Genomic DNA, 23389 nt, shown 5'->3' with positions numbered 1-23389 from the left:
TATGCGTTTGAGAGGGTCAACATAATAGATTATTGATTTAAAATGACTTCTCTGAGAATAAAAAAAAACCTCCACAAATTTGCTAGCTTACCTGTGCAGTTTTGGCCATCGCCCTTAAATCCATTAAGGCATCGACAGATATAGGATCCTTCCATATTAGTACATAAGGCGTTGGGATGACATGTGTTTGTTTCAGGAATTGAACACTCATCAATGTCTGAATGGATGAGGGAAATTGAGTTCAGTGCAATGAAACATGCCATTAATAAAAGGCATCACCTTTTTTGCGAAAGAGAGAAGCCGTGATACAAACTCTCTCTTGTTATTGAATTCTTCAGTGATGGAAGGTTAAAGATTACACTCCTTCGCTGTACCCTGAGGGTAAGCTGGAGAGTGATCAACTACTTCATCTAAAACGTCTCACCTCAAGGAAACCTCGCTACTTGAGATTTTGACATGAAATTTACGCAGACGAGTATACTATCAAATGCGCAGCAGAAATGCATCATACATATTATGTAAAGAGGGAAACATACCAGAGCAGTTATCACCATCCCCGGAAAATCCACTTTTACAGCGACAAACATACGAGCCTTCAGTGTTGGTGCAAACGGCGTTGGAAACACATTCATTTGCTTCATCAGTTAGGCACTCATTGACATCTAGAAAGAAATTAAAACAACAGACAATTAATGCAACATAAGAAGACACTTCTTTTAAAACTCATAAGTATTTAACTTCCCTTTTAAATCGGATAACATCATATAAAAGGCTGAAATGTTAAAACAAAAGCTGAAAATCTCACCATCAAAATTTAATAAAACGAAAACAACTCTTATCCGCAATAAAAAATGACCGTCCTTTCTATGGTCGATAAGACTAGCGAGTAGACCATGGAAAATTATTCTTGATTTGCTTTAAACAATAACATGAATAACAGTTTCTGTCTTATATTCCTGTGAAAAGCTATCCGGTACTGGGGCGGATCCAGGAATTTTTGATTTAAGGTGTCCAAAATTTGGTTCAGAAAGGACTGTTGAACTTTTTTGTGGCAAATTACGTCTCACAGAGACGACCACGAGTGGCTCAATCTATGAACACCGGTCGCCGTTGGCGCGGGAAGTACTGCTTTGCTAGCAGAGGTGAACAGATCATAGAAGGGTACCCAAAAACAATTACATTTTTGAATATCCCTGGAATTTAGTTTAGTGGCAAAATTCAACGCGTGTTTTACTTAAAAAAATCAGCCAGTTAAAAAGTGATATACGATCCTGTCAATGTAAGAATTTCAGTCTCAAACAAGCGTCAGGTCGGATAGGGGGGCTCCGGACCCCCGGACCCTCCCCCTAGATCCACCACTGCGGTATAGTATGAACACCTATCCCTGCGATATGTGACTCTCCACCTTGGAGATCGGCGCGGCGAAGCCTCGTTCTCTTACAGAAACCGCGCCAAAATTAACGTTTTTAAAGCATGAACAGAAGCCTTATCCGGTATGGTTTTCGTGTCGGCGCCAAAGCTATCCGGTAACATACGGAATAGTGTGAAGATAGCCTTAGGTTTTAATTACTTGGCATTTTCTCAGTTTGTATAAGGTAGTATTAAAAACTGAATCATTCGATTATGCAATTCTAGAGCTCTGATTGGCTTAGCCATCATGGTATATGAACCATTATACCATGCACTCCAAATATGGTAACTGTACGCGTCTGCTCAAAATTAAAAACAAGCTGAAAATCGGTTGTTTTAACAACTAAAGTCGGGAAGAATTCTTGATATTTTGTGGGCGTTTTTAATAAAACAGTTATTCCACTCGCACTCGTTGAATATGAGATGCTTATATAGCCAACTCGGCGCTGCGCGCCTGGTTGGCTATCTATCATCTCATAGCCAACGCGCACTCGTGGAATAATTGTTAATTATATGTACATGTGACATTAGAAAAGTGAAAGCTGAAGACGGCCTTATCAATGCATTGTCTGCCGTCTCCTTCAAATCCTCTCAGGCAGCGGCAGATGTAGGATCCTTCAGTGTTGGTACACAAAGCGTTGGGCTCACATTCGTTTGATGCATCACTTCGGCACTCATCGACGTCTGGATTGTAAATGATTGTAAGTATGATAATGATAGTAATGATAATGATCTTAAAGGTGGATATGATCGGAAATACGTGCTTCAAAACTCACTGTTTAACGAATATAAGATTATGCCAATTTCAAAGCACACTCCGCATTTTTTAAGAATTATTTTCAGCTCCCGATCGCAATAGTGTATGAAGAAGTGAATGGCACTAAGGTACCGATCTCGTGCTCTTTTCACGTCCTTCAAGTTATTAGCGACCTTAAACAACGAGAACGACGACGATCCAGACGGCAAAATTAACAACCAAAAGTTGACCTCTCCTCTCTGTGGGTGCTCCGACTCGATAGCTGATTCCCTACTTGTGAATTTCTCGCCAGAAAAATACCTCTAATTCCTCCACTTAGGTAATTTATGTCAATTTTGACCTTTAACTATCATTTTTGCAAAATATTGAATGGCTATATATGTTATCCGTCATTGTCATCATTATCATCATCATCACCACCACCATCCTTATCATCATCGTCATCATTATCGCCATCATCAGTTCGAGTTTTTCGGACGTATAATTGTGTTACTTTACATTCACTTTTTGTCCATACAATAACTATGTGCCAAGCCCAATATAACTTTTAAGTAGACCGACGTAAGTGAAATTTGTCTCCCTCGAGAGTTCCTTTGGTTCTCAGAGGACTAAATGACTCACTGCTTAGTCATCATATCTCACTGAACAGTGACCAACCATTCTCGTTTGCCTCATTCTGATTTTGCTTCGAAGCTTTCCGTAGAGATCGGTATTACTTACATTGCCTTCGGCCATGTCAAATTCAAGTGTAACAGCCACGCAAACTATAATCTCTAACCATCGCGATCATTATTTTTGCTGTAAGCATTAGCTGTATTAGTTAGGGAAGTTGTTCCAATACGAGTCATTCAGGATAATCTTATTAAGTCATACACTCACCAGAGCAATTTCTACCATCGCCAGTAAATCCGCTGAGGCAGCGACAAACATATGATCCTTCAATGTTCGTACAGAGAGCGTTAGGATCACACTCGTTGGTATCGGAACTTGTACATTCATCGATATCTAGTTTTACAGACAAAAAAAGAGCGGAGAAAAAGTATATAGGATATAAATGCACATTAGTTTACTACTTCATCCCCAAAACGTTTTCTCTTTCAACGAGCGTGCGAGTACGAAATGTGAAAAAAAGGGAGCGTCTCTTAACTTCTCCATTTCACCACTTTATCATTATGACCTTCGCGTTACCATACCAATTAAATTGAACCGTTATTTTGTCATTTACCCACCACACCCCCTAGCCTACATGTAGCCACACTGTCCCTCTCTCTGTTTTTCCTTTGTCTAGGGAAGGGTGTGGCTACACGTGGGCTACACACCCTATTGCCATTACTGGACAATAAATAGCCGCGGTCTATCTTTCGTACGCGGGCTCAACGATCTTTTAAGGAGACAATAGAAGTTCTATGAAGAGACGATCACTTTGCCGACCTCAGAATTTCGCATAATTGAAACTAATAAACCTCTTAGAAAAGGGAGAATGAACAATACTTCCCAGGCAAACTATACAGCGAGTTCTTTGCTCAGGCGGACACTCTCAAAAGCTTATAGGCGTATCCTCCCAGTTGAACTGGAAGAGAAGAGATTTATACAGATAACTTTTTGTGGTAGTCAGTCCTACCACCGGCATCACTCAATTAAAATAGTAGTTTCAGTTCAGTTGCTAAGAACTGGACAGGGCATCGTATGCGGACTATGTTCTACTTGTGTAATGAGATGAACGATTATTCACTGGATGGCAGCTTGTCCGTTGTTCGACGCTATTTGAAGGACTGAGTGATCGGCAACGTACCTGAACAGTTTTTACCATCACCAATATAACCGCTGAGACAACTGCAATCATATGATCCCTCATTATTGGTACACAGTGCGGCATTGGGGTGACACTCGTTTGTCTCATTGTCAGCACACTCGTCAACATCTGCAAAGAAAAAAAAAGTTCTGGAATTTTAAATTTGTGGATAAATTGCTGCAATGTGATTGAATAGAACCTTTCGTCCCTTTCATATCTGATCACAGATCAGCAGCTATAAAGATGTTCAGTGTTGCTTGACTAATAGTTAGAATATCACTGTTTTGTCATAATAAAACTCTTTTACTTACATGTTGTGTTTTCCTATTTATGATCAAAAGAAGGTTTTCTTTTGTCTGTTCACATGCAGCTAAATGGGACGAATTTTGCAAAAAACAGTTCTCTAGAGAAACATTGCATGACCTATTTTGGGAAAACAAACCTACAAGCAAAAGAATGTTATTGCCACAATCTAGATTCAATGTACATTAAAGTTTATATTTATGGCTTCTCTTGATACTACCAATTGCCTAAATTTACCTCTACAGATATTCCCATCTCCTTGATATCCTCTCAGACAGCGACAGACATAGGACCCCTCAGTGTTGGTACACAAGGCGTTGGGGTCACACTTGTTTAGTACGGAAATTGTACATTCATTGATGTCTGAAAAGACGAAGAACGCATGCAACCCTTATTACTACACTGGTAAAATAAAAGACTTCGAAAAAATGTTTGAGGAAGGAAAAGCTTTGTCAAGTGTTAAGGTGAAACTCTGGCTCTGTGCTAAAAAGTTATTTTTAAATCTTCTCCCAGAGTGAATATTGAAGTATTGTATGGTAGTTTGAGTCTCGGGACGAAATCCTGTGGTCTGACCATTCAAATGAATTCATCAGTACTGTTACATGGCACTATGTAGTCCTAACTTTTGAGTCAGCTCAGAGTCTGTGGATGAACCTACGATGTTACCATTCAAATGAAACCTCTTCAGTAGTACTTTCATATGGTACTATTTATATAGTATGTAGTCCTAACTGTTGAGTCTCGCAAAATCCTGTGGTCTGACCTTTCAAATGAAACCTCGTTGACCGTACGTTCTCACGGTACTATTTGGCTTTCAGCATTTTTGTCTTTGGCAACTTCTGGGAGTGAAAGGGAGGATAAACGGGCAGGAAAGTGCCGTAACGTACATTAACAGAGGCAAATGAGTCGTACTGTTGTACTGTCTGTTCAGTTAGTTCTCGATAAAACACAAGTTTTTTAGTGAAAACACACGTTGTAGCGTTGCACTTGAATTCCATTTTAACTAAAATTCACATCAATTCAACTCCGCTTTGTTATAACAGCGGTGGTTCTCTTTTCGCAATAACTACAAGAAACCCTGCTAAGTCATGGTTAATACGGACCTGTGCAGTTGTATCCGTCTCCTTGGTAACCAGGATTACAGGTGCAAATCGGTCGTCCATCTGTTTCCTGACAAAAAGCGTTTGGACCACAAGATGGGGAACAGCCAGTGATAATAGCTAAGGCAAAAAGTTGTTTACTTGTGGTTAAAACCGATGCTAGCCTTTCAAACACAGGCTAATGTTACGGAATTTTGTGTCTTCTTTATAACTTAGGCTATGCCACACCATATTGTGGAACACCGCTATAACAAAGACCCCGTTATAACGAAAAACATCCGAAAGCCCGGCAGAATTACAGTAAAATATGTGGAAACGAATCCCACTATAACGAATAGATATTTACGGAACCAACGCACAATTTACACGCTGTAACGAAAGTCAGATTTTGTCCGGTCGACAGATTTGAGTAGAAATCACAGTTTGCTTTAATTGAAAGTGTTTTTTGAATTTGATGTCTTGATTATCAGCGCCTTACACTAACAAGTTACAGTATCAAAATTAACGAATAAATTAAAGTAATGTTTTTTACGTGTGTTATTGAAGTTTTGGTAATTGGTATTCATTAAATTACCCCGATATAAGGAATATTTTTGCTGTTAACTAGATAATTCGTTACAAAGGATCTTCGCTATAACGAAGACCCCGCTATAACGAAAACTTTTTTCGGTACCGTGGCACCTCGTTACAGCGGGGTTCCACTGTACTGGAAAGCTTTTGCGCCGGCACGAAAACCATACACGACACGGCTTCAGTTCACACAGAAGAAGGGTGATTTCGGGGTGATTTCTGTAACGAAACGAAGCGAAGCTCGCCGCGCCCATCTCGAAAGTGGAGCGTCACATACTGGATAGGTTCTGAGCCACACTTTGTTATAGTGTGAACAGGTATTCCAACTGTAGCGGAAGTGAATAAGTAGGAAAGAACAGTGAAATCCACCGAGACGGAAGTAAATATTCAGGGGTGAGGATTGGGATTTAGTGCAGCAAGCCCTCTCGGTCAACGGCTCTGGCACGATGTTCGATGTGTGTGAACGACTTGTTTCAGTTCTTTGCCGTTGCTGTTCATACTGTTCCGGTAATTATAATTTCCAACGTGGCCTGTATATTTGCCCAATTCAGGTTATCTGACGCTCCATCGACAATTGCTGAGTCGCCATTTAGACATTTCCCATACTACACTTTGTTTGCGTGTTTCTTGCCCCCCCAACACACGTAAACAGTTTTGCAAACGCATTGTCTTCATGTTCTTTTGGGGCTTTCAATCGTCCCGAGAGAAATGTTAACAATGCGTTTGCAAAACTGTTTGCGTGTGTTGGGGGCCAAGAAACACGCAAACAAAGTGTATTATGGGAAATGTGGAAATGACGAATTTGCTTGTTTGTTTTTGCTTTTTGTCCAAAATCACGAATTTATGTACAAGTGAAGGTTAAATACAGCAAAGATATGTCCAGCCAATTCTCACATGATCTAAAATGAACGAAGTTAAACAAGCCTTCAGAAAAGGGGGCGTGATTCTTAACTTTAAAATTCCTTTTTAGTTTAAAGGTGAAAAGCTTACCTGTACAGTTTGTCCCGTCTCCCACATAACCGGTGACGCAGCGGCAAGAGTAAGAGCCTTCCGTATTAGTACAGCGGGCATTCTTGTCGCAGTTGTTTGTGTCGTTACTGGCGCACTCGTTGGCGTCTACATAAACAATAGTGTAAATCAAGATCATCAGAGGTGAAACTTGCCTCTTTAAAAACAAAAAGGAGACTGGGCCGAGTGAACATTCTCAAAGACGTCTAGGGCTGTTTCTAGGGACTGGGGAAAAAATTGGCCAATGAGGAACTTAAGGAACGACGACGGCAACGGCAACGAGAACGGCAAAAAAGCAATAGGTTTAGATTAGCAAAACAACAAATTCTTGCCAAGATTCCCATAGTAATTCTTACCAAGATTCTCATCGTAATTCTTACCAAGATTCTTGCCAAGATACCCATCGTAATTCCTACAAGATTCTTGCAAAGATTCTTATAAAACTACAACTTTGCACGTGCATCACGCTTTTTTTGTACATTTATTTGCAATGTGAAAGTGCCTTTCACGTTTAAAAATTCACGTTTTGTCGAGGACAGGAACACAAGACAACAACTTTCTTTTTCTTTTCCTGAACTTTAATACAGTCCTTAAGAATTCAACTCCAAAATCTGTTGCCCACATTTGACGAAGTAAACGACATGGAACAAGCGCGATAAAGTTTGAAGCAACGCGAATTCACTTTTAAGTGACGTTTTCGTAGGCGTCGTCGTTGTTGTTGCTTAAGCTTCCTTAGCAACAGAACGGAACGTCAGTTGACGACGGCGCGTGGAATTCAAACAACTGGCTTGACCAATGGTAGAGTGGCAAATTGGGTACCGGAAATCCAATTTAGTCCTCTCCGCGCGCTTTCCCGTCGTCAAATGACGTTCCCGTTCTGTTGCTAAATCAGCCCAATAACTGACCAGCGCGTCCCCAGTAACAATCCCAGTAACAGTAACAACAACTATCCCAGAGCCCATTCCGGGTATTGATCCCGAATGATCTGATACCTGACGGTACCAACTTTGTTGCAACCTTTTTAGAGTTTCTACATAATTTTCTACAAAAGTTCCGAGGTGTTTCGAGTAGCAACAGAATAGAAAGAACCTCACTCACTCCAGTGTAATTATTTAAGTAATTCCAATCGCATTAATTATCTTGATAACAATTACAATGGAAATCTTGGTAAGAATTACCATGAGAATCTTGGCAAGAAACTTGGCAAGAATTACGCCGGGAATCTAGGCAAAAATCTTGGTAAGAACTACGATGGGTATCTTGGCAAGAATCTTGGTAGGGATTACTACGGGAGTCTTGGCAAGAATCTTAGTAAGAATTACAATGGGTATCTTAACAAGAATCTTGGTAAGAATTACACTGGGTATCTTGGCAAGACTCTTGGTAAGAATTACGATGGGAATCGTAGCAAGAAACTTGGTAAGACTTACGATGGGAATTTTGGTCAGAATTACTAAGAAAATCTTGGCAAGAATCTTGGTAAAAATTACGATAGGTATCTTGGCAAGAATCTTGGTAAGAATTACGATAGGGATCTTGACAAGAATCTTGGTAAGAGTTACTAGGGAATCTGGGCAAGAATCTCGGAAAGAATTGCTATGGGAATCTTAGCAAAACTCTTCGTGAGAATTACGATGGGTGTCTTGGCAAGAATACTGGTAAGAATTACGATGAAAATCTTGCCAAGAATTTTGGTAAGACTTACTACGCGTATCTTAACAGTAACCTTGGTAAGAATAATAACTACGAGAATCTTGGCAAGAACCAGTATGCGAATCTTGGCAAGAGTATTGGTAAGATTTACGATGGGCATCTTGCCAAGAATCTTGGTAAGAATTACACAGGAATCTTGGCAAAAATATTGGTTAGAATAACGATAGGAACCTTGGCAAGAATCTTGGGAAGATTTACCATTGGAATCTTGAGAAGAATCTTGGTAAGAATTACTACGCGAATCTTGGCAAGAATCTTGGAAGGAATTACGATGGGAATCTTGGAAAAAATCTTGGTAAGAATTACGATGGGAATCTTGGTAAGAATCTTGCGAAGAGTTACGATGCGAATCTTGGCAAGAATCTTGGTAAGTATTACAACGGGAATCTCTGCAAGAATATCGGTAATAATTACGATAGGAACCTTTGCAAGAATCTTGGTAAGAATTACTATTGAATCTTGGCAAGAATCTTGGTAGGAATTGCGATGGGAATCTTGGAAAAAATCTAGGTACGAATTACTACGGTAATCTTGGTAAGATTTACGATGGAAATCTTGGGAAGAAACTTGGTAACAATTACTACGCGAATCTTGGCAGGAATCTTGGTAGGAATTACGATGGGAATCTTGGAAAAAATCTTGGTAAGAAGTACTACGGGAGTCTTGGCAGGAATCTTGGTAAGAATTACTACGGGACTCTTGGCAATAATATTGGTTAGAAACTTGGCAAGAATCTTGGTAAGAGTTAGGATGGGAATCTTGGCAAGAATCTTGGTGAGATTTACGATGGGAATCTTGGCAAGAATCTTGGTAAGAATTACTACCGGAATGTTGGCAAGAATATTTGTAGAATTACGATAGGAATCTTAGGAAGAATCTTGGAAAGATTTACGATGGGAATTTTGGCAAGAATCTTGGTAAGAATTACTACGCGAATCTTGGCAAGTATCTTGGTAGGAACTACGATGGGAATCTTGGAAAAAATCTTGGTAAGAATTAGTACGGGAATCTTGGCAAGAATTACGATGGGAATCTTGGCAAGAATCTTGGCGAGTATTACCCTGCGAATCTTGGCAAGAATCTTGGTAAGAATTACGATGGGAATCTTGGCAAGAATCTTGGCAAGAATCTTGGTAAGTTTCACGATAGGAATCTTGGGAAGAATCTTGGTTAACATGACTACGGGAATGTTTGCAAGAATATTGGTATGAATTACGATGGAAATGTTGGCAAGAACCTTGGTAAGAATTACTGAGGGAATCTTGGTCAGAATCTTGGAAAGAATTACGATGGGAATCTTGGCAAGAATCTTGGGGAGTATTACCATGCGAATCTTGGCAAGAATCTTGGTAAGAGTTACGATGGGAATCTTGCAAGAATCTTGGTAAGTTTCACGATACGAATCTTGGGAAGAATCTTGGTTAAAATGACTACGGGAATGTTTGCAAGAATATTGGTATGAATTACTCTATTATTAATCTTGGTCAGAGTCTTGGTAAGATTTACGATGGGAATATTGGCAAGAATCTTGGTAAGAATTTCTACGCGAATCTTGGCACGAATCTTGGTAAGAATTACTAAGCGAATGTTGGTAAGAATCTTGGTAAGAATTACTACGGGATTCTTGGTAAGAATCTCGTTTACGGCAGTTCCGTCGGAATATTTTTTATTATAACCATGAATTTGATACGTCAAGGCCACAGAAGTACGTGTACGCATTTCTGCGCCTTGATATGACCTCTTTTGTGGATTCACCGGAGTTTTTTGTCCGTAATTCAAAGTGAATCAGGTTACCGCGTTTTTGTTGTAAAGCCATCGTAAAAGTGTTTGGAATAAATGGCTTTATTTGTTTAAACCGAGGATAAAACTGAATCACAACATAAACAGTGATGAAATTGAAGCAAAGAACTTTAAGGTTATTTACCTGAGCAATTTGTGCCATCTCCAGAATAACCATTGATGCATCGGCATACGAAAGAACCTTCAATGTTGGTACAAATTGCGTTGTTGTCGCAGTCATTTGATAGAGGGCTTGCACACTCGTCGACATCTGACAGATTATAAAAAAAACGTTGTAATTGGAGATTAAGATGTTCCTGACTGAAACAGGGAACGGAGGACAGATCACGAGCACTGGGAACGGGAAAATCAAAAAAGGAAACAAAACAGAGGATTGAAAATAAAGATACTGGAAGGGCCAGGGTTCAAGTTAGGTTTTGCTCTCATTATTCATTTTCCCGTTCCCCGTTCCCCGTTCCCCGTTCCTCGTTTTAAAATTATCAAAGATTAAGAGAGATGGTCTATTCAGCCCACCCTAGTTATCGGTACATAGCAAACATTATACGCGAGTATGAGTTTCACTGTAGTGGGCCTCTGAGCTTTAGAGCAATCAGCGTTAAAGAAACGTGTGTTTTCTGTGCGTAAGTAAAATGACAATAAACGATTCATGAAAAGCAGGCTTATCCGTTCTTATTTTCTACATCACAAAGTTAACTTTATATAATAAAAATGTTGCCCAGAACATGAATTAGGGAGCGCGATCAGTTTTGCAAATCGTTAAGAGTATGTCCAGAAAGCGACTATCTAGCAACTGGAGTTACGCCTAACTGACAAAGGTTTTTTCCTCATTTTTTTACCTGTACAGATTTGTCCATCTCCAGTGTACCCCTTTAAACAGCGGCACACGTAAAAACCTTCAGTGTTGGTACATAAGGCATTACGATCACACTGGTTTGTTTCTGGACTTTGACACTCATCTACATCTGCACATTGAAACAAAGAGGTGATCCTCGAAATCAGATAAGTTGCAATGAAGATACCTTTTGTAGAAAAAGTTAAGCTCCTCGCTGAGTGTGGAGGAGGGGGAAATACCATCTTTTTCAGGAAAACCTTTTTAAAGAAAACGAGTGAACGTCTAGGTCAGCATGCCTGAAATGGCAAGTACAACTCCAGTTCCTAGCCTCGGTCACGTCATGTCGTTGTTTCGGTAGAAGGAAACTTTGCTTTACATGTTCTCTCTTCACCCATATGTTAAAATTAGTACCAAAAAAAATACTCCGGGGGGTAGCATTGTGATGGACTAGCATTCTGTCCGAGGGGTATGAATGTTCTTTAGCGATTCGTGATGCTGAAACCGGGTATCTCAAAACGGATGCAGGTTTATCTATGGCAGACTTCCAGGTAAGCCACATCGGCACTGCAAAACAATTACTCCATAAGGATTTTGAGCTGCGCTGCTGAAAGCTCTAAGCGGTTGTTAACATAGCTTAGCTGGCGAGATTGTTATGCGCAGGGTATTTTTTTATGCGCCGGAACTTTCATGGCGGCGGAGCCACGAAGGGAACTTCTCAAACCCAACAGCACTACCCCGATAGTACTATCAACTACGCAGGCTACTGTTTATATCCGCGGCTAAGGTTGCCAAAAGAATGAAACGCTTGTGGAGAGTTTCTAACATGATAAGGTCATAAGTGCGCAACTTGTGTTAGATAACCTTGAGCATGGAATGAAGGTTAATGAACATCCGTTCAGTGAGTTAACCTAACACATAATGCGGGTTACATGTGATCAAGTGCCCTACCTGAGCAGTTTTTACCGTCCCCAGAATATCCCCTTTTACAACGACACACATAAGAACCCTCCGTGTTTGTACACAAGGCATTAGTGTCACAATTGTTTGCCTCAGAGCTTGCACATTCATCAAGATCTAATCAAAAGGTAAAGACAAATGAATGATGAAAGAGGTATGCCCTAAAATTTGACGCTAACAGCAATAAAAGATACTTTGAGCTAAGAGAGGAGAACAGGGCTTAATTTATGCGCCAGGTGCTAGACAAGGGGAGGGAAAAAATACTGTTTCTCCTCCCCTGATCTTACCTTCCGCCTTCGTCTCTCGCTTCGCGTGGAATGCCCCATTCGCCTCGCTTGGCCAATAAAGCGCCTTTCATGTAGGCTAAGAACAATCTTCAAAAAAGGGATGGAAACTAGCTGCAAAGCTCGACTAAGGAAATGTATATTATGTACGTCTATACCTGTACAGTTACGCCCATCACCCTCAAAGCCTTTCAAGCAGCGACACACGTAAGATCCTTCAGTGTTGGTACACAGAGCCTGAGAGTCACACTCGTTGGCTTCAGAATCCACACATTCGTCCACATCTACAAAAACGGAATTTTTTTTACTATGATCTAAAATGTTATTTAAAATCAATTTTGGCAGGAAAAGTTAGGTTATGTGTACACCATGCCGGATAGCTTTTCGTGCTGCGAAAAGCAAACCGGTATAGTATGAACGCGGGCAACGACACAAAACTGGAACAAGTCGTTCACACACATCGAACATTGTACCGAAGCGGTTGGCCAAGAGGGCTTGGTGCACTGAATCCCAATCCTCATCCCTGAATATTTACTTTCGTCACAGTGGTTTCTAGTCCTTGCTCCATTTGTTCACTTCCACTACGGTCCGAATACCTGTTCTTACTGCGACGAAGAGTTTCAGGAAGCTGTTGGCTCCGTCATAAAAATCGCACCAGAATCATCGTTCTTATGTATGTTTTTCGGGTCGGCGCAACAGGAACCCAGTATAGTGTGAAAATAACCCACGAACATGGTATCAGCATGTATCAGTACAAGCATTCAAACCTGTACAGTTGTATCCATCCCCCTGAAAGCCATTGTTACAAACACACCGAGGAAGCCCTCCATCTTGCTGGCACGACGTATTTGGACCACACAGTGGCGAACAACCAGGTGCAACAGCTGGTGAGAGAATAAGAATTAGAATGAAGTGTAAATAAACACACAGTTAAGGTGCGATGCTATTGCTTGTCTGTTATATCGGCTATGAACACTGTAATTGTGACTGGTACGTTTCGATCGTTTTTTTTTTTGTCACAGTTATAACAGTCGTGTAACAGTCAAAACGTCGGTTGTCCAGGCATTCCATCCTCGTCAGAATTGCTTGAGGCCTTCGATAAGTCGTTTGTTACGAGGTGCCTGGGACTGTTGACTAACCTTCAGTGGCGTTTGTTTTAACTTACAAAAGTTAAACACACTATAATTAACTAAAAATAGGCTTAGTAACACCAAATATAAATAAATAAATAATACCTGTACAGTTTTTCCCGTCTCCCTGATATCCTTTCACGCAGCGGCAGACATAGGATCCATCAGTGTTGGTACACAAGGCGTTAGGGTCACACTCGTTTGTGCTTTCGTCAGCGCACTCGTCCTTGTCTAAAGAGGAATAAACTCAAGGACATTAATTAAAGTATGAGGAAGTAACTGGTAAAGAATGAGCAGGGTGGGAAACGGATGGCAGTCTGACAAACGGGTCAAAACAAATGGGTCACGCTTGAGAAGTCCTCCTTTTGGTTGCATCTACGCCGACTTACTTGATGATAATTCATTTGATAGTTCTAGTAAAATATTCAAGAGAAATGGGGAAAAAAGAACACTTGTATAGTGATTTAAGTAAACACAGAATTGGGAAGGGAGGTTGTTTATCGATCATTTTGAGGTTGAGCTAAGACTCGGTCAGAATTGTGTCGAGTTGCACCATGGGAACGTTATGTGGGCCAAATCTTCACCCAGTGTCGTGTAGTGAGCAATTTTGGAATATCCAATGAAAGTAGTGCTAGCGTTCCCAAAACTGCCCTATAGTGCAAATAGACACAACACCAACGAAGTCTTACTCTCCACTCCCTCAAAATGGCCATTTGCTTACCTATACAAGTTATTCCCACGGTGTTGTATCCTTCAGGACATTGGCAAACATGGGATCCTTCGGTGTTGATGCACACAGCGTTGATGTCGCATTCGTATGATTCCTCTTCACACTCATCAATATCTTTATTAAAAAATAAAGCAAGATGAGTAGTCACCGGGACTACATTATCTTAAACATTTTTGCATACGAGTAACAAATACGCTCAAAGACTCACGGAGCTGTATCTAATAAATGTATAGAAGATCATCGCAGTAAAAGACGCACCTTATGCAGCTGCAAAACGAAAGCTTGACTGAAATTCAGGCTTGCCTGGATATGAACCCTGACCTAGTCCGCCATACGGGTGCAGCGCTCTAACCAATGGAGTTAGCAAGCTAACTGGTTCGTAATATACCCGGAAAAGATAAAGTGGACTCAATGATTATATGAATGTTTTTTTTCAATTTCCTGAATTTTTTTGGCTTTCTTTTCGCAACGGTAAAACTTTCTTCTTTAAGTGCGAGGATTTTCTTTGCATTAATTTCTTCATTCTGCAGTTCCAATATGTTAAATTCATATACTTATTATTTCAAAGCTGTACTGATCTACGGGGTCATCCAACCCCGCCCCTCAAAGAACAGCAAAGTTGTTAAAGGCAGCTTTAATGGATATTTTAAAATAGTTAAGCCTTGATAAAAGAAAACTATTCTCACCAAAAATTTAAAACATACCAGTGCATGTATATCCATCTCCTCGGAAGCCAGGATTACAAAGACAAACAGGGGGTCCCTGGTTTTCTTGGCAAAATCCATTGAGGCCGCAAGGTGGAGAACAAGGAGGCAAGACAGCTGTGAATTTCAATAGAATCAACCCCCTAAGCTCCAATATACAGATACAAATTCTCCTAACTAATCTTCATACATTTCGTTGCAGAATTTAAGACAATGTGGTAAAGGATCAAAGCATTTCCCCTTTGGCGGTCACTTTATCTTTCTCATAACGTTTTCTCATGACTACTATCGACATTGTCAGGAGAAAATTGATGTTGGTCACTATAAGGTAAAGGGACACTTTTACCAGAGTTTTGCTGAGAAATACTTTACAAGTGCTTATAAAATGACGGTTTTTTTCGTCATGAATAAGACAAGGAAAAGGAATAAAAGACGAAAACAAGTTAGGCTAACTTCTTTAAGTCGTTTTGTCGAGTTTCGGACAAATCACTAATCATATTCTAAATCTAAATCTAAATACTGTTTTGTCGGCAACATCCACAGGACGATAATGAAAGCTAAAACTACAAATAAAAACTAATAAAAACTACTACTAAAAGCTAACCTAAAGAGGTCTACTTTTAAAAATAGAAAGCGATTGACAGGTAACAGTTTCTTTCGGACGTTTGTTCCATTCACTTATTGATTTTTTATTTCTTTCGTTCGATCTTGGAATCAACGCGTTAGTGAACCAGCTGCCGATGGTGCAAGAGCAAGTAATTTCGCGCTTTTTAACACACGTTAAAAAGCCACTAAGGAACTGTGAGAGTAAAGTTTCTTGCCTAAGAACACTCCACAATAACATGGGCGGAGCCTGAACCCGGACCGTTAAATTTGGAGACCCCAGAACAAATCACTTAGCAAGCGCGCCTCCCTCAAAACTGAACTGATACAGGTTTGTAAAATTTACTGATCGTTTATGGATATACTTACCAGTACACGTCGATCCATTTCCTGTAAATCCTTTTTTACAGCGACAGACGTAGGAACCTTCCATGTTGGTACACAAAGCATTGGGATCGCACTCGTTTGTTTCAGAACTGCTGCACTCGTCAACATCTACACAATTTATAATAAATAGAAGTATACCTCTATACGGTGCACTTTCATTCGTGAAGGTTATCGTCACTATCTTACCTCACACCAAGCCAGGCAGACTCAAAGTACATGTATCTTACATAACCCCACCTGGATTTTGGTACCTAACTACTAACTACCACAGGGCACCCATGATGTCCTCTCTAGCCCCGACCCCGACCCCAACCATTCAACTAAGGGGCCAGTGCAGGTACAAAAGTTTTTGTCACTTTTCTTTAACTATCAAATAAGTATTTCCATATGGTTTAATCATTTGACTGGGTGAATAGCAATTTCAGTGAGGGGTAAGTTGACCATAAATATTCACCTGTACAGTTTCTTCCGTCGCCTTCATAGCCCCTTATACAGCGGCAGACATAAGATCCTTCAGTGTTGGTACACAAGGCGTTTGGGTGACAATCGTTCGCTTCTTCATTTTCACATTCATCTGAATCTAAGAAAAAAATATTTGAATCGATTTACATTTACTCTGCTAAATTGGTGGCCTGTTTAGGTCAGTGTAGGTTTTAACTCTGTAGGGGTGGAAACTGGTCGTTTTGATACGAACTCAGGCAATGAATCTCGATCCCTTTAATTGTAGTTTGCGCGTGAACAGTAAGATCATGTGGGATGAACATTTCTCGATCTTTATACCAAGGACGTGAAACCATTTACACCTCCATGGAATCAACTTGTATCGAGACGACGTGATCACTTCTATCGAAACGAGTTTGCATATCGAAGCGACCGGTAAACGTTGGGATTGCTCGTGGGAGTTTATTAAAAGACAGGGACCGAGATTTAGGGACGCTTATTTCGTTGGCGGCCTTACTTGCACGCACTTGTGGTACCAAGTGATTTTACTGGTCTGGACAGATATTGAGTTCATTTACAAGCATGTCATCCTGTGAAACAAAACCAAGTGAAAGCTTAAGATGTACGTGCGTTATACCTAAACAATATTTGCCATCTCCTTTGTATCCTCTCACACAGCGACATACATAAGATCCTTCGGTGTTGGTACATAGGGCGTTAGAGTCGCACTCGTTTTCAATCGCACATTCATCGACGTCTAAGGGAGACAAAGAGAACATATAAAGAAATTTGATGGTTAATACAGCAATCTCTGCTTGTCTTGTCCTTTTTCACTGTCTTCATCTTCGCAAAAGCAATGGGAAAAAAACCTTTGTTCTTTTCGACCAGATAGACACAATTATGCTGGAAAATGTTGAACCTAAAGTCTGAAATTGTTTTTCTCAGTTCCTGCTAAAAAAGGGAACTTATTACAGAGATCAAGCATCACATTTCCGGAAAACAGTAGAGATGACACAGATGATGTCGTAAATTAAACAATTGATGAAAAAGAGTTAAACGCACATTTAGCTTAGAGAGCCGAGTACGAAACTTTCGCACAAGTTTCGATGTTTACCGACGACAAGAGGCAACCGTACAACCGTTTGCCGGCTTGGTACTTAACCTCCCAATTAACCAACTTTTTAGAACTTGGTGCGAAGTTCCTTAAAACTGCAAGACATTTGAGACTCAAAATTGAACGGTTAGTAGCTAGGTACCTGTACATATATCCTCTCCAGCATAACCATCTGCGCATACGCATTCAGGAACACTACTGTAATTCTGACACACTCTGTTCTCACCACAAGGAGGATCACAAACGAGTTTCTCTGTAGTCAGGAAATTATTCGTAATAAAAATAATGGATAATAATAATTGTCAACTTTATGAGTTACATCATAACATCTCCCAACAAGCGCCAATGTAGTCGCCAACACCCCTTAAGTTTGATACAGCAAGTAATTTCTGGCACATTCAGACAGCTCTTTCTTCTAAACCCTATCTTCCTTTAACTTTTATGGTCGCAGAGAAAGTTTTGAGCGTCCACTCTCCTAAAATATTATGTTCTTGCACAGCTTATGGGCCAGATCAGCAACAAAGATACAAAAAGTGTTGGTGACCATCTACACAACAAAAAGGAACTCAATATCAAAATTTGCTTTTTTAAATTCAAAAGTATGAAGTGTTGGTTGGAAGGGAGCAAAACTGTCTTCACTGACTGACACTACGAAAAGCTGATTACAAATCATCTTCAAATTCAAAGGAAAATTTTATTGCACAAGGAGACTTACCTGTACAAGTTTTTCCATCTCCACTGTATCCTTTAAAACAGCGGCATACGTACGATCCTTCCGTGTTAGTACACAGGGCACTGGAATCACAGTCGTTTAAATCTTCCGTTGCACATTCGTCAACATCTACACAAAATCGAGGAATTAAAAAACAAGTCACTCAGCCATAACTGCCGAAAGTTCGAAGGGTAAGTTTATAAAGGAACTATGGTGCTAAATCGGTGAGGAAGGGGGTGGGGGGAGGTGGAGTGGATAACGAAAATTGGCCATTGCAAAAAGGTTGAGCAGTGTTTCAAGCGCTAGCCTTCGTCACACAAAAACAAGTTATACCAGGTTGTGCCTGCCTTATCGGAGGGGAGCGACCTTGTTGACACCATAAAAAACGGGAACTGTGAATTAAAATCGTTGGTTGATTCCGTTAATTTCTTTCCCAAAAAGACATCACAAAAAGCTTATCACACCTTTCTTACAGAAAAATAATGCAATAGAAACGTTACATCCTCACAGCAGTACCTGTGCAACTGTTTCCATCGCCTGTATAACCTCTGACACATCGGCAGATATAAGATCCTTCAGTGTTGGTACACATGGAGTTCTCGCCACATTCGTTTAATTCAGGGCTTGCGCATTCATCAATATCTGCGGTCGGGTAAGAAATGCTGAAAATTTCACGTTATTATACACTGTACTAACTATCTTTCTTCTCATTGGCTAAAAGCCTACAGTAAATTTTGGAAATCAGCGCGCAACCTACAGATTAGTTTGTCATCGGCTAGCAGATTACTGACTAATCTAAAGTTGCGCGCAAGGCATGATTTCCTAGAGCAATCTGTGTTCCGTGCGACACAATAACACTCACCTCGACCTTGATTATCCAGGACATTGCAAAACCCCATCCAATAATTGTTCATTAGTAATATAATGCAACCCACCGCCTTCAAAGCGGCGAACATACTTTTCACTATTTAGATTTGTCGCTTAGAATATATATATAACCGAAAACTAAAATGAAAGTTATGTTTTTATGTTAAACGGCTGTTTTATTCAACACCACCAGACTTTGACAACTATTGGTTACCTTCGCAGATTGTTCCATCGCCACTAAATCCTTTCACACAGCGACATATATAGGATCCTTCAATGTTTGTACACAAGGCGTTAGGGTCGCATTCGTTTGACTGGGAGCTGGCACATTCATCAGTGTCTGAGGATGTATAGAACAGTTTTACAAAGTAAAAGGTTGGATATTAAAAAAAAAAAACAATAACTGACCGGCGCGTCCCCAGTAACAATCCAAAACCAATTGCGGAACATATTTTGGCTCCAGTTTCCTCTAGCTTCTAAAGTGGCAAATTTTATAACAGAAATTGAATTTACCTGTGCAGTTTCTACCGTCTCCTTTAAAGCCACGTATGCAGCGGCAAACATACGACCCTTCCGTATTTGTACACAGGGCGTTGGGATCACAAGCGTGTCCAAGGGGGCTGTCGCACTCATTGAGATCTACGAAACAGGAACAGAAATGGTTTGACAGCTAAATTGTGGTTATGGTGATGTCCATATGTTATCATAATTTCACCCCTTAAACCCTTTAAGTCCCAAGAGTGACCAAAGTCAACTTTCTCCTCACTATATCAACACATTATCAAAAGAAAAGGTTATTAGATTTAATAAAATGATCACCTCAGGGAAAATGCTTTGATCTTTTATCAAATTCTCTCAACTTATTCTTTAAGGAAATGTATGGAGATCAGTTTGGAGCATTTGTCAGTGAATATTTTCAGGTTCTAGACTACATAAGGTACAAAAAGCATTTTGTTTTTTAAACGAGCACTTTTCCTCCCGATAACTCGAACCTTCAAGGGAAATCCAAAAAAGTTCGAGTTATCTGGAGTTCGGAACAAAGAACCGGAAATGAGGAAAGAAAACAGTTTTTACTGTACATTGAACATTTTAATCATTTAAGGGGAAAGGTGGCTTCAACTGAAACGAACCTGAGCAGTTGAATCCATCACCATGGAAACCGAGATTGCAGACACAGGCAGGAACAGGTCCGCCATTTTCCTGGCAAAACGCATTGGGACCACACGATGGAACACAAGCAGTGGGCGCAACTGAAATAGAAAAACCACATCGTCAATAGCCTACGTTCGATTTTTCTAAAATTCCAACATGACTCCGAGGCTTTAGGGTTAAAATTGCTAATTTTTGACTACTCCATTGTCTTGTAATTCCCAAAAGAGAAAAAAATTTTTCTCAAAGAAAACCAAACGAAATATAGAAAAATGACCAGATAGCCTCGGAGTCACGTTAGAATTTTAATATATCGAACGTGGGCTCTTAGCCATTTTGAGGCCAAGTCAAGGCGCAGGAACAACTGGAGAGCCTGCAGTGCATGATAGACCATGAGATTGCACGTTCAAATAACAGTCCCATGATGCAATTCGAAAAAACACCATCCAAGTACCTAGTCTCAAGTCCTTTCGGCCAAAGAAGAATGTAGACAAAGCAAGATTCAAGAATTCAACGGCACCTACCTTCACAAGTTTTTCCGTCTCCTTCGTATCCTCTTAGACAGCGGCAGACATAGGACCCTTCAGTGTTGGTGCATAAAGCATTGGGGTCACACTCGTTTTGTTCTCCGCTTGCACATTCATCCTTGTCTGAAATTATAATAACTCTATTTCAGTTAAATAAAACGTACGAACTAAAAGAAAGTATGCAACTAATCACTGTCGCGTTGAAATATTCATAAGAGAATGAAAATGTAAATAACAACTACCTAGGCAGCTTTGTCCATCTCCTTCAAATCCCCGAAAGCAACGGCAAACGTAGGAGCCTTCGGTGTTAGTGCATAACGCGTTCGTGTCGCATTCGTTTGCGCCTTCGTCAGCGCATTCGTTTGTGTCTGAAATTCAAAGAAAACGCAAGTCTTCAGTTTTAACTTCAGAAATTTACTTTGGCCCAACCAAGAAGACAAACTACTTGGTTATTTCTGGCCAGTGAAGTTGAAATATGTAAAGAGCACACAAATAAACATGCAAAGGAATACCTGAACAAGTTATTCCGTCTCCCTGATATCCCCTCAAACAGCGACAGACATAGGATCCTTCCGTGTTGGTACAGAAGGCGTTAGGATCACATTGATTTAGTTCAACGCTTGCACATTCATCGATATCTAAAATAAAGTCAATTATAATAATGCTAAAGTATCAACGTGTACTGTGTCGTATACATTCATAATAATCATTTACAGCATTTTCTTCATGTATTTAGAGTGATTTTACTTGACCCGTGAAATAGGTAGTAGAATATTACGCACTATTATGCGCTAATTCCATTGTCTTTTTTTTGTTTACCTGTTGCTATTATTTACTAGTTGTTAGTATATTTTATGGGTCAAGTAAAATCATTCTAAAGCAAATCAACAGCAGAAGAAATCAATGAGAAATTCTTTGACTACTACGATTACGACGGCCTAAAAATTCACTGGTTGACACCATAACTGTTTTATGAAATTCGTGTCATATCAGATTAAAGACTTCCTTTTATGGCCGCAACATTTTAGAGACATTGCTTATAATTATAGTTACGAAACGTAATAATAACACATCGCTCCAGGAGGAACAACATTCTAGGGGGATGAGTAGGGCTATAGAGTGCAGACAATATACTGTTGATCTAATGATCCTCATGAACAAAATTAACCGCTCGCGTCAAACTTTTACGCGAGACAAAAATTCTCAGTTTTCAAACTACAGTTGGAGAAGAGGGGAGGGGAGGGTATGTAGTATGGGACAAATTAATCCAGAGGCTTCCAGTTTTACGTGCATGAATGATGTGAAAATTAACTTTGGAGACTGCTGTTACTACTCCAGGGGGATACTCCACAAATCTTTATACAGGGAGGCTCCACCCTGAGGTCCAACCCCTTACTCTTTTATATACCATTTTTGACAGAAAAGGTACCCCTTTCTTCTACCTTTTATTAACAAATAATACCTTTTTCACATACCTAGTTTAGAACTTTACATCCCTTTTAACTGCTGTAAATGCATTGTCTTTTACATGTAAATATGAATATATTACAAAACCAGAAAATTTTCTCTTCTTTCCACGGCCATTCTGTAGCCCTTTTAAGTCATTTTACAGAGCGGAATGACAGATTTCCCCACCCTTTCATTCACTTCAACAAGTGAAATCCCTACCCTTTGGTACCTCTGAAGCCTGGAAAAGGTACCCCCTTTGGGCGGAGCTTCCCCGTACAGGTCATTATAGGGAGTACCCCCCGGGGGTTACTATGCACTCTCCCACTCACCTGTACAATTTTCGTCACCACTAAACCCTCTTGGACAGACACATTCAATAATTCCGCTAGAATTTTGACAGACCTTGTCTTCAATACAGGGGGGATCACAAACGAGCTTTTCTTTTAAGCTACTAACTTAGGGAAGATAGATTATACCAATCTAAATTTTAAGTTCCTTATGCACCTTATACGTGCTTCTGTAAAGAGATTTACTGAAGGCCACTGTACAAGGACTATGCAATGAAGAGTGAAAGGGGCTGTGTCACCATTTTTCTCGAAGCAAGAAGTCATTTTTTTCGACGCTAGTCATTGGCGTGTTATATGTCATGAAGTTGTAGCGTAACTTGTTGCGTCAGATAAATAAGCGTCACATTTTATCGCGAAATTGTTTTCTTTGATGCAAGAAATCACGTTCTATTTTCTTCAACAAAACAGGTTACGTTTCATGCTTATATGAAACAACAAGCCGATAAAATCGAAAGTGCACAACAGACCTAACAAAAACTGCATACACGTGCTCTCTCCAGAGAGATATATTTTTCTCCTCTGGCTTTCTTTTGCAACTGCTTAGCTTGGTTACATAACTGTCGTCATGATATTTCAAGTACGAAATATTATGTTTACAATAAGGAGGTGAATTGAAACGTTATCTACCTGTACAGGTTTTGCCATCTCCCTCATATCCTTTAAAGCAGCGGCAGACATAGGATCCTTCAGTGTTCGTACAAAG

The 23389-nt window shown here is 40.0% G+C and overlaps 1 protein-coding gene and 3 long non-coding RNA genes across 4 annotated transcripts; all 4 read right to left on the bottom strand.

Moving 5' to 3' along the window:
- Positions 1–1915: 1915 nt before the first annotated feature.
- LOC140930055 (uncharacterized) lies at positions 1916–16877 on the bottom strand. Its single transcript, XM_073379712.1, has 17 exons — positions 16775–16877; positions 16535–16660; positions 16063–16188; positions 15091–15207; positions 14378–14500; positions 13762–13887; positions 13294–13410; positions 12685–12810; positions 12234–12359; positions 11290–11415; positions 10578–10703; positions 6923–7048; positions 5366–5482; positions 4500–4625; positions 3960–4088; positions 3047–3172; positions 1916–2094 (listed from the first exon to the last, which is right to left on the bottom strand). The coding sequence occupies exons 1-17, from the start codon at positions 16875–16877 to the stop codon at positions 1916–1918; spliced, it is 2145 nt and encodes a 714-aa protein (XP_073235813.1).
- Positions 16878–17157: 280 nt separating this feature from the next.
- On the bottom strand, positions 17158–18472 carry LOC140930182 (uncharacterized). The gene is made up of 3 exons (XR_012164827.1): positions 18351–18472; positions 17778–17888; positions 17158–17278 (listed from the first exon to the last, which is right to left on the bottom strand). It is a non-coding gene; the product is annotated as an uncharacterized lncRNA (long non-coding RNA).
- A 395-nt stretch (positions 18473–18867) lies between these two features.
- LOC140930181 (uncharacterized) lies at positions 18868–19844 on the bottom strand. The gene is made up of 3 exons (XR_012164826.1): positions 19728–19844; positions 19429–19554; positions 18868–18989 (listed from the first exon to the last, which is right to left on the bottom strand). It is a non-coding gene; the product is annotated as an uncharacterized lncRNA (long non-coding RNA).
- A 500-nt stretch (positions 19845–20344) lies between these two features.
- On the bottom strand, positions 20345–22781 carry LOC140930178 (uncharacterized). The gene is made up of 5 exons (XR_012164823.1): positions 22669–22781; positions 21403–21528; positions 21133–21258; positions 20888–21013; positions 20345–20464 (listed from the first exon to the last, which is right to left on the bottom strand). It is a non-coding gene; the product is annotated as an uncharacterized lncRNA (long non-coding RNA).
- Between the last annotated feature and the right edge of the window lie 608 nt (positions 22782–23389).

This window comes from Porites lutea, chromosome 3 (genome assembly GCF_958299795.1).
Source record: "Porites lutea chromosome 3, jaPorLute2.1, whole genome shotgun sequence".
NCBI lineage: Eukaryota > Metazoa > Cnidaria > Anthozoa > Scleractinia > Poritidae > Porites > Porites lutea.
Note: the sequence above shows the minus strand (reverse complement) of the source record. Positions and strands in the feature narration are given on the sequence as shown.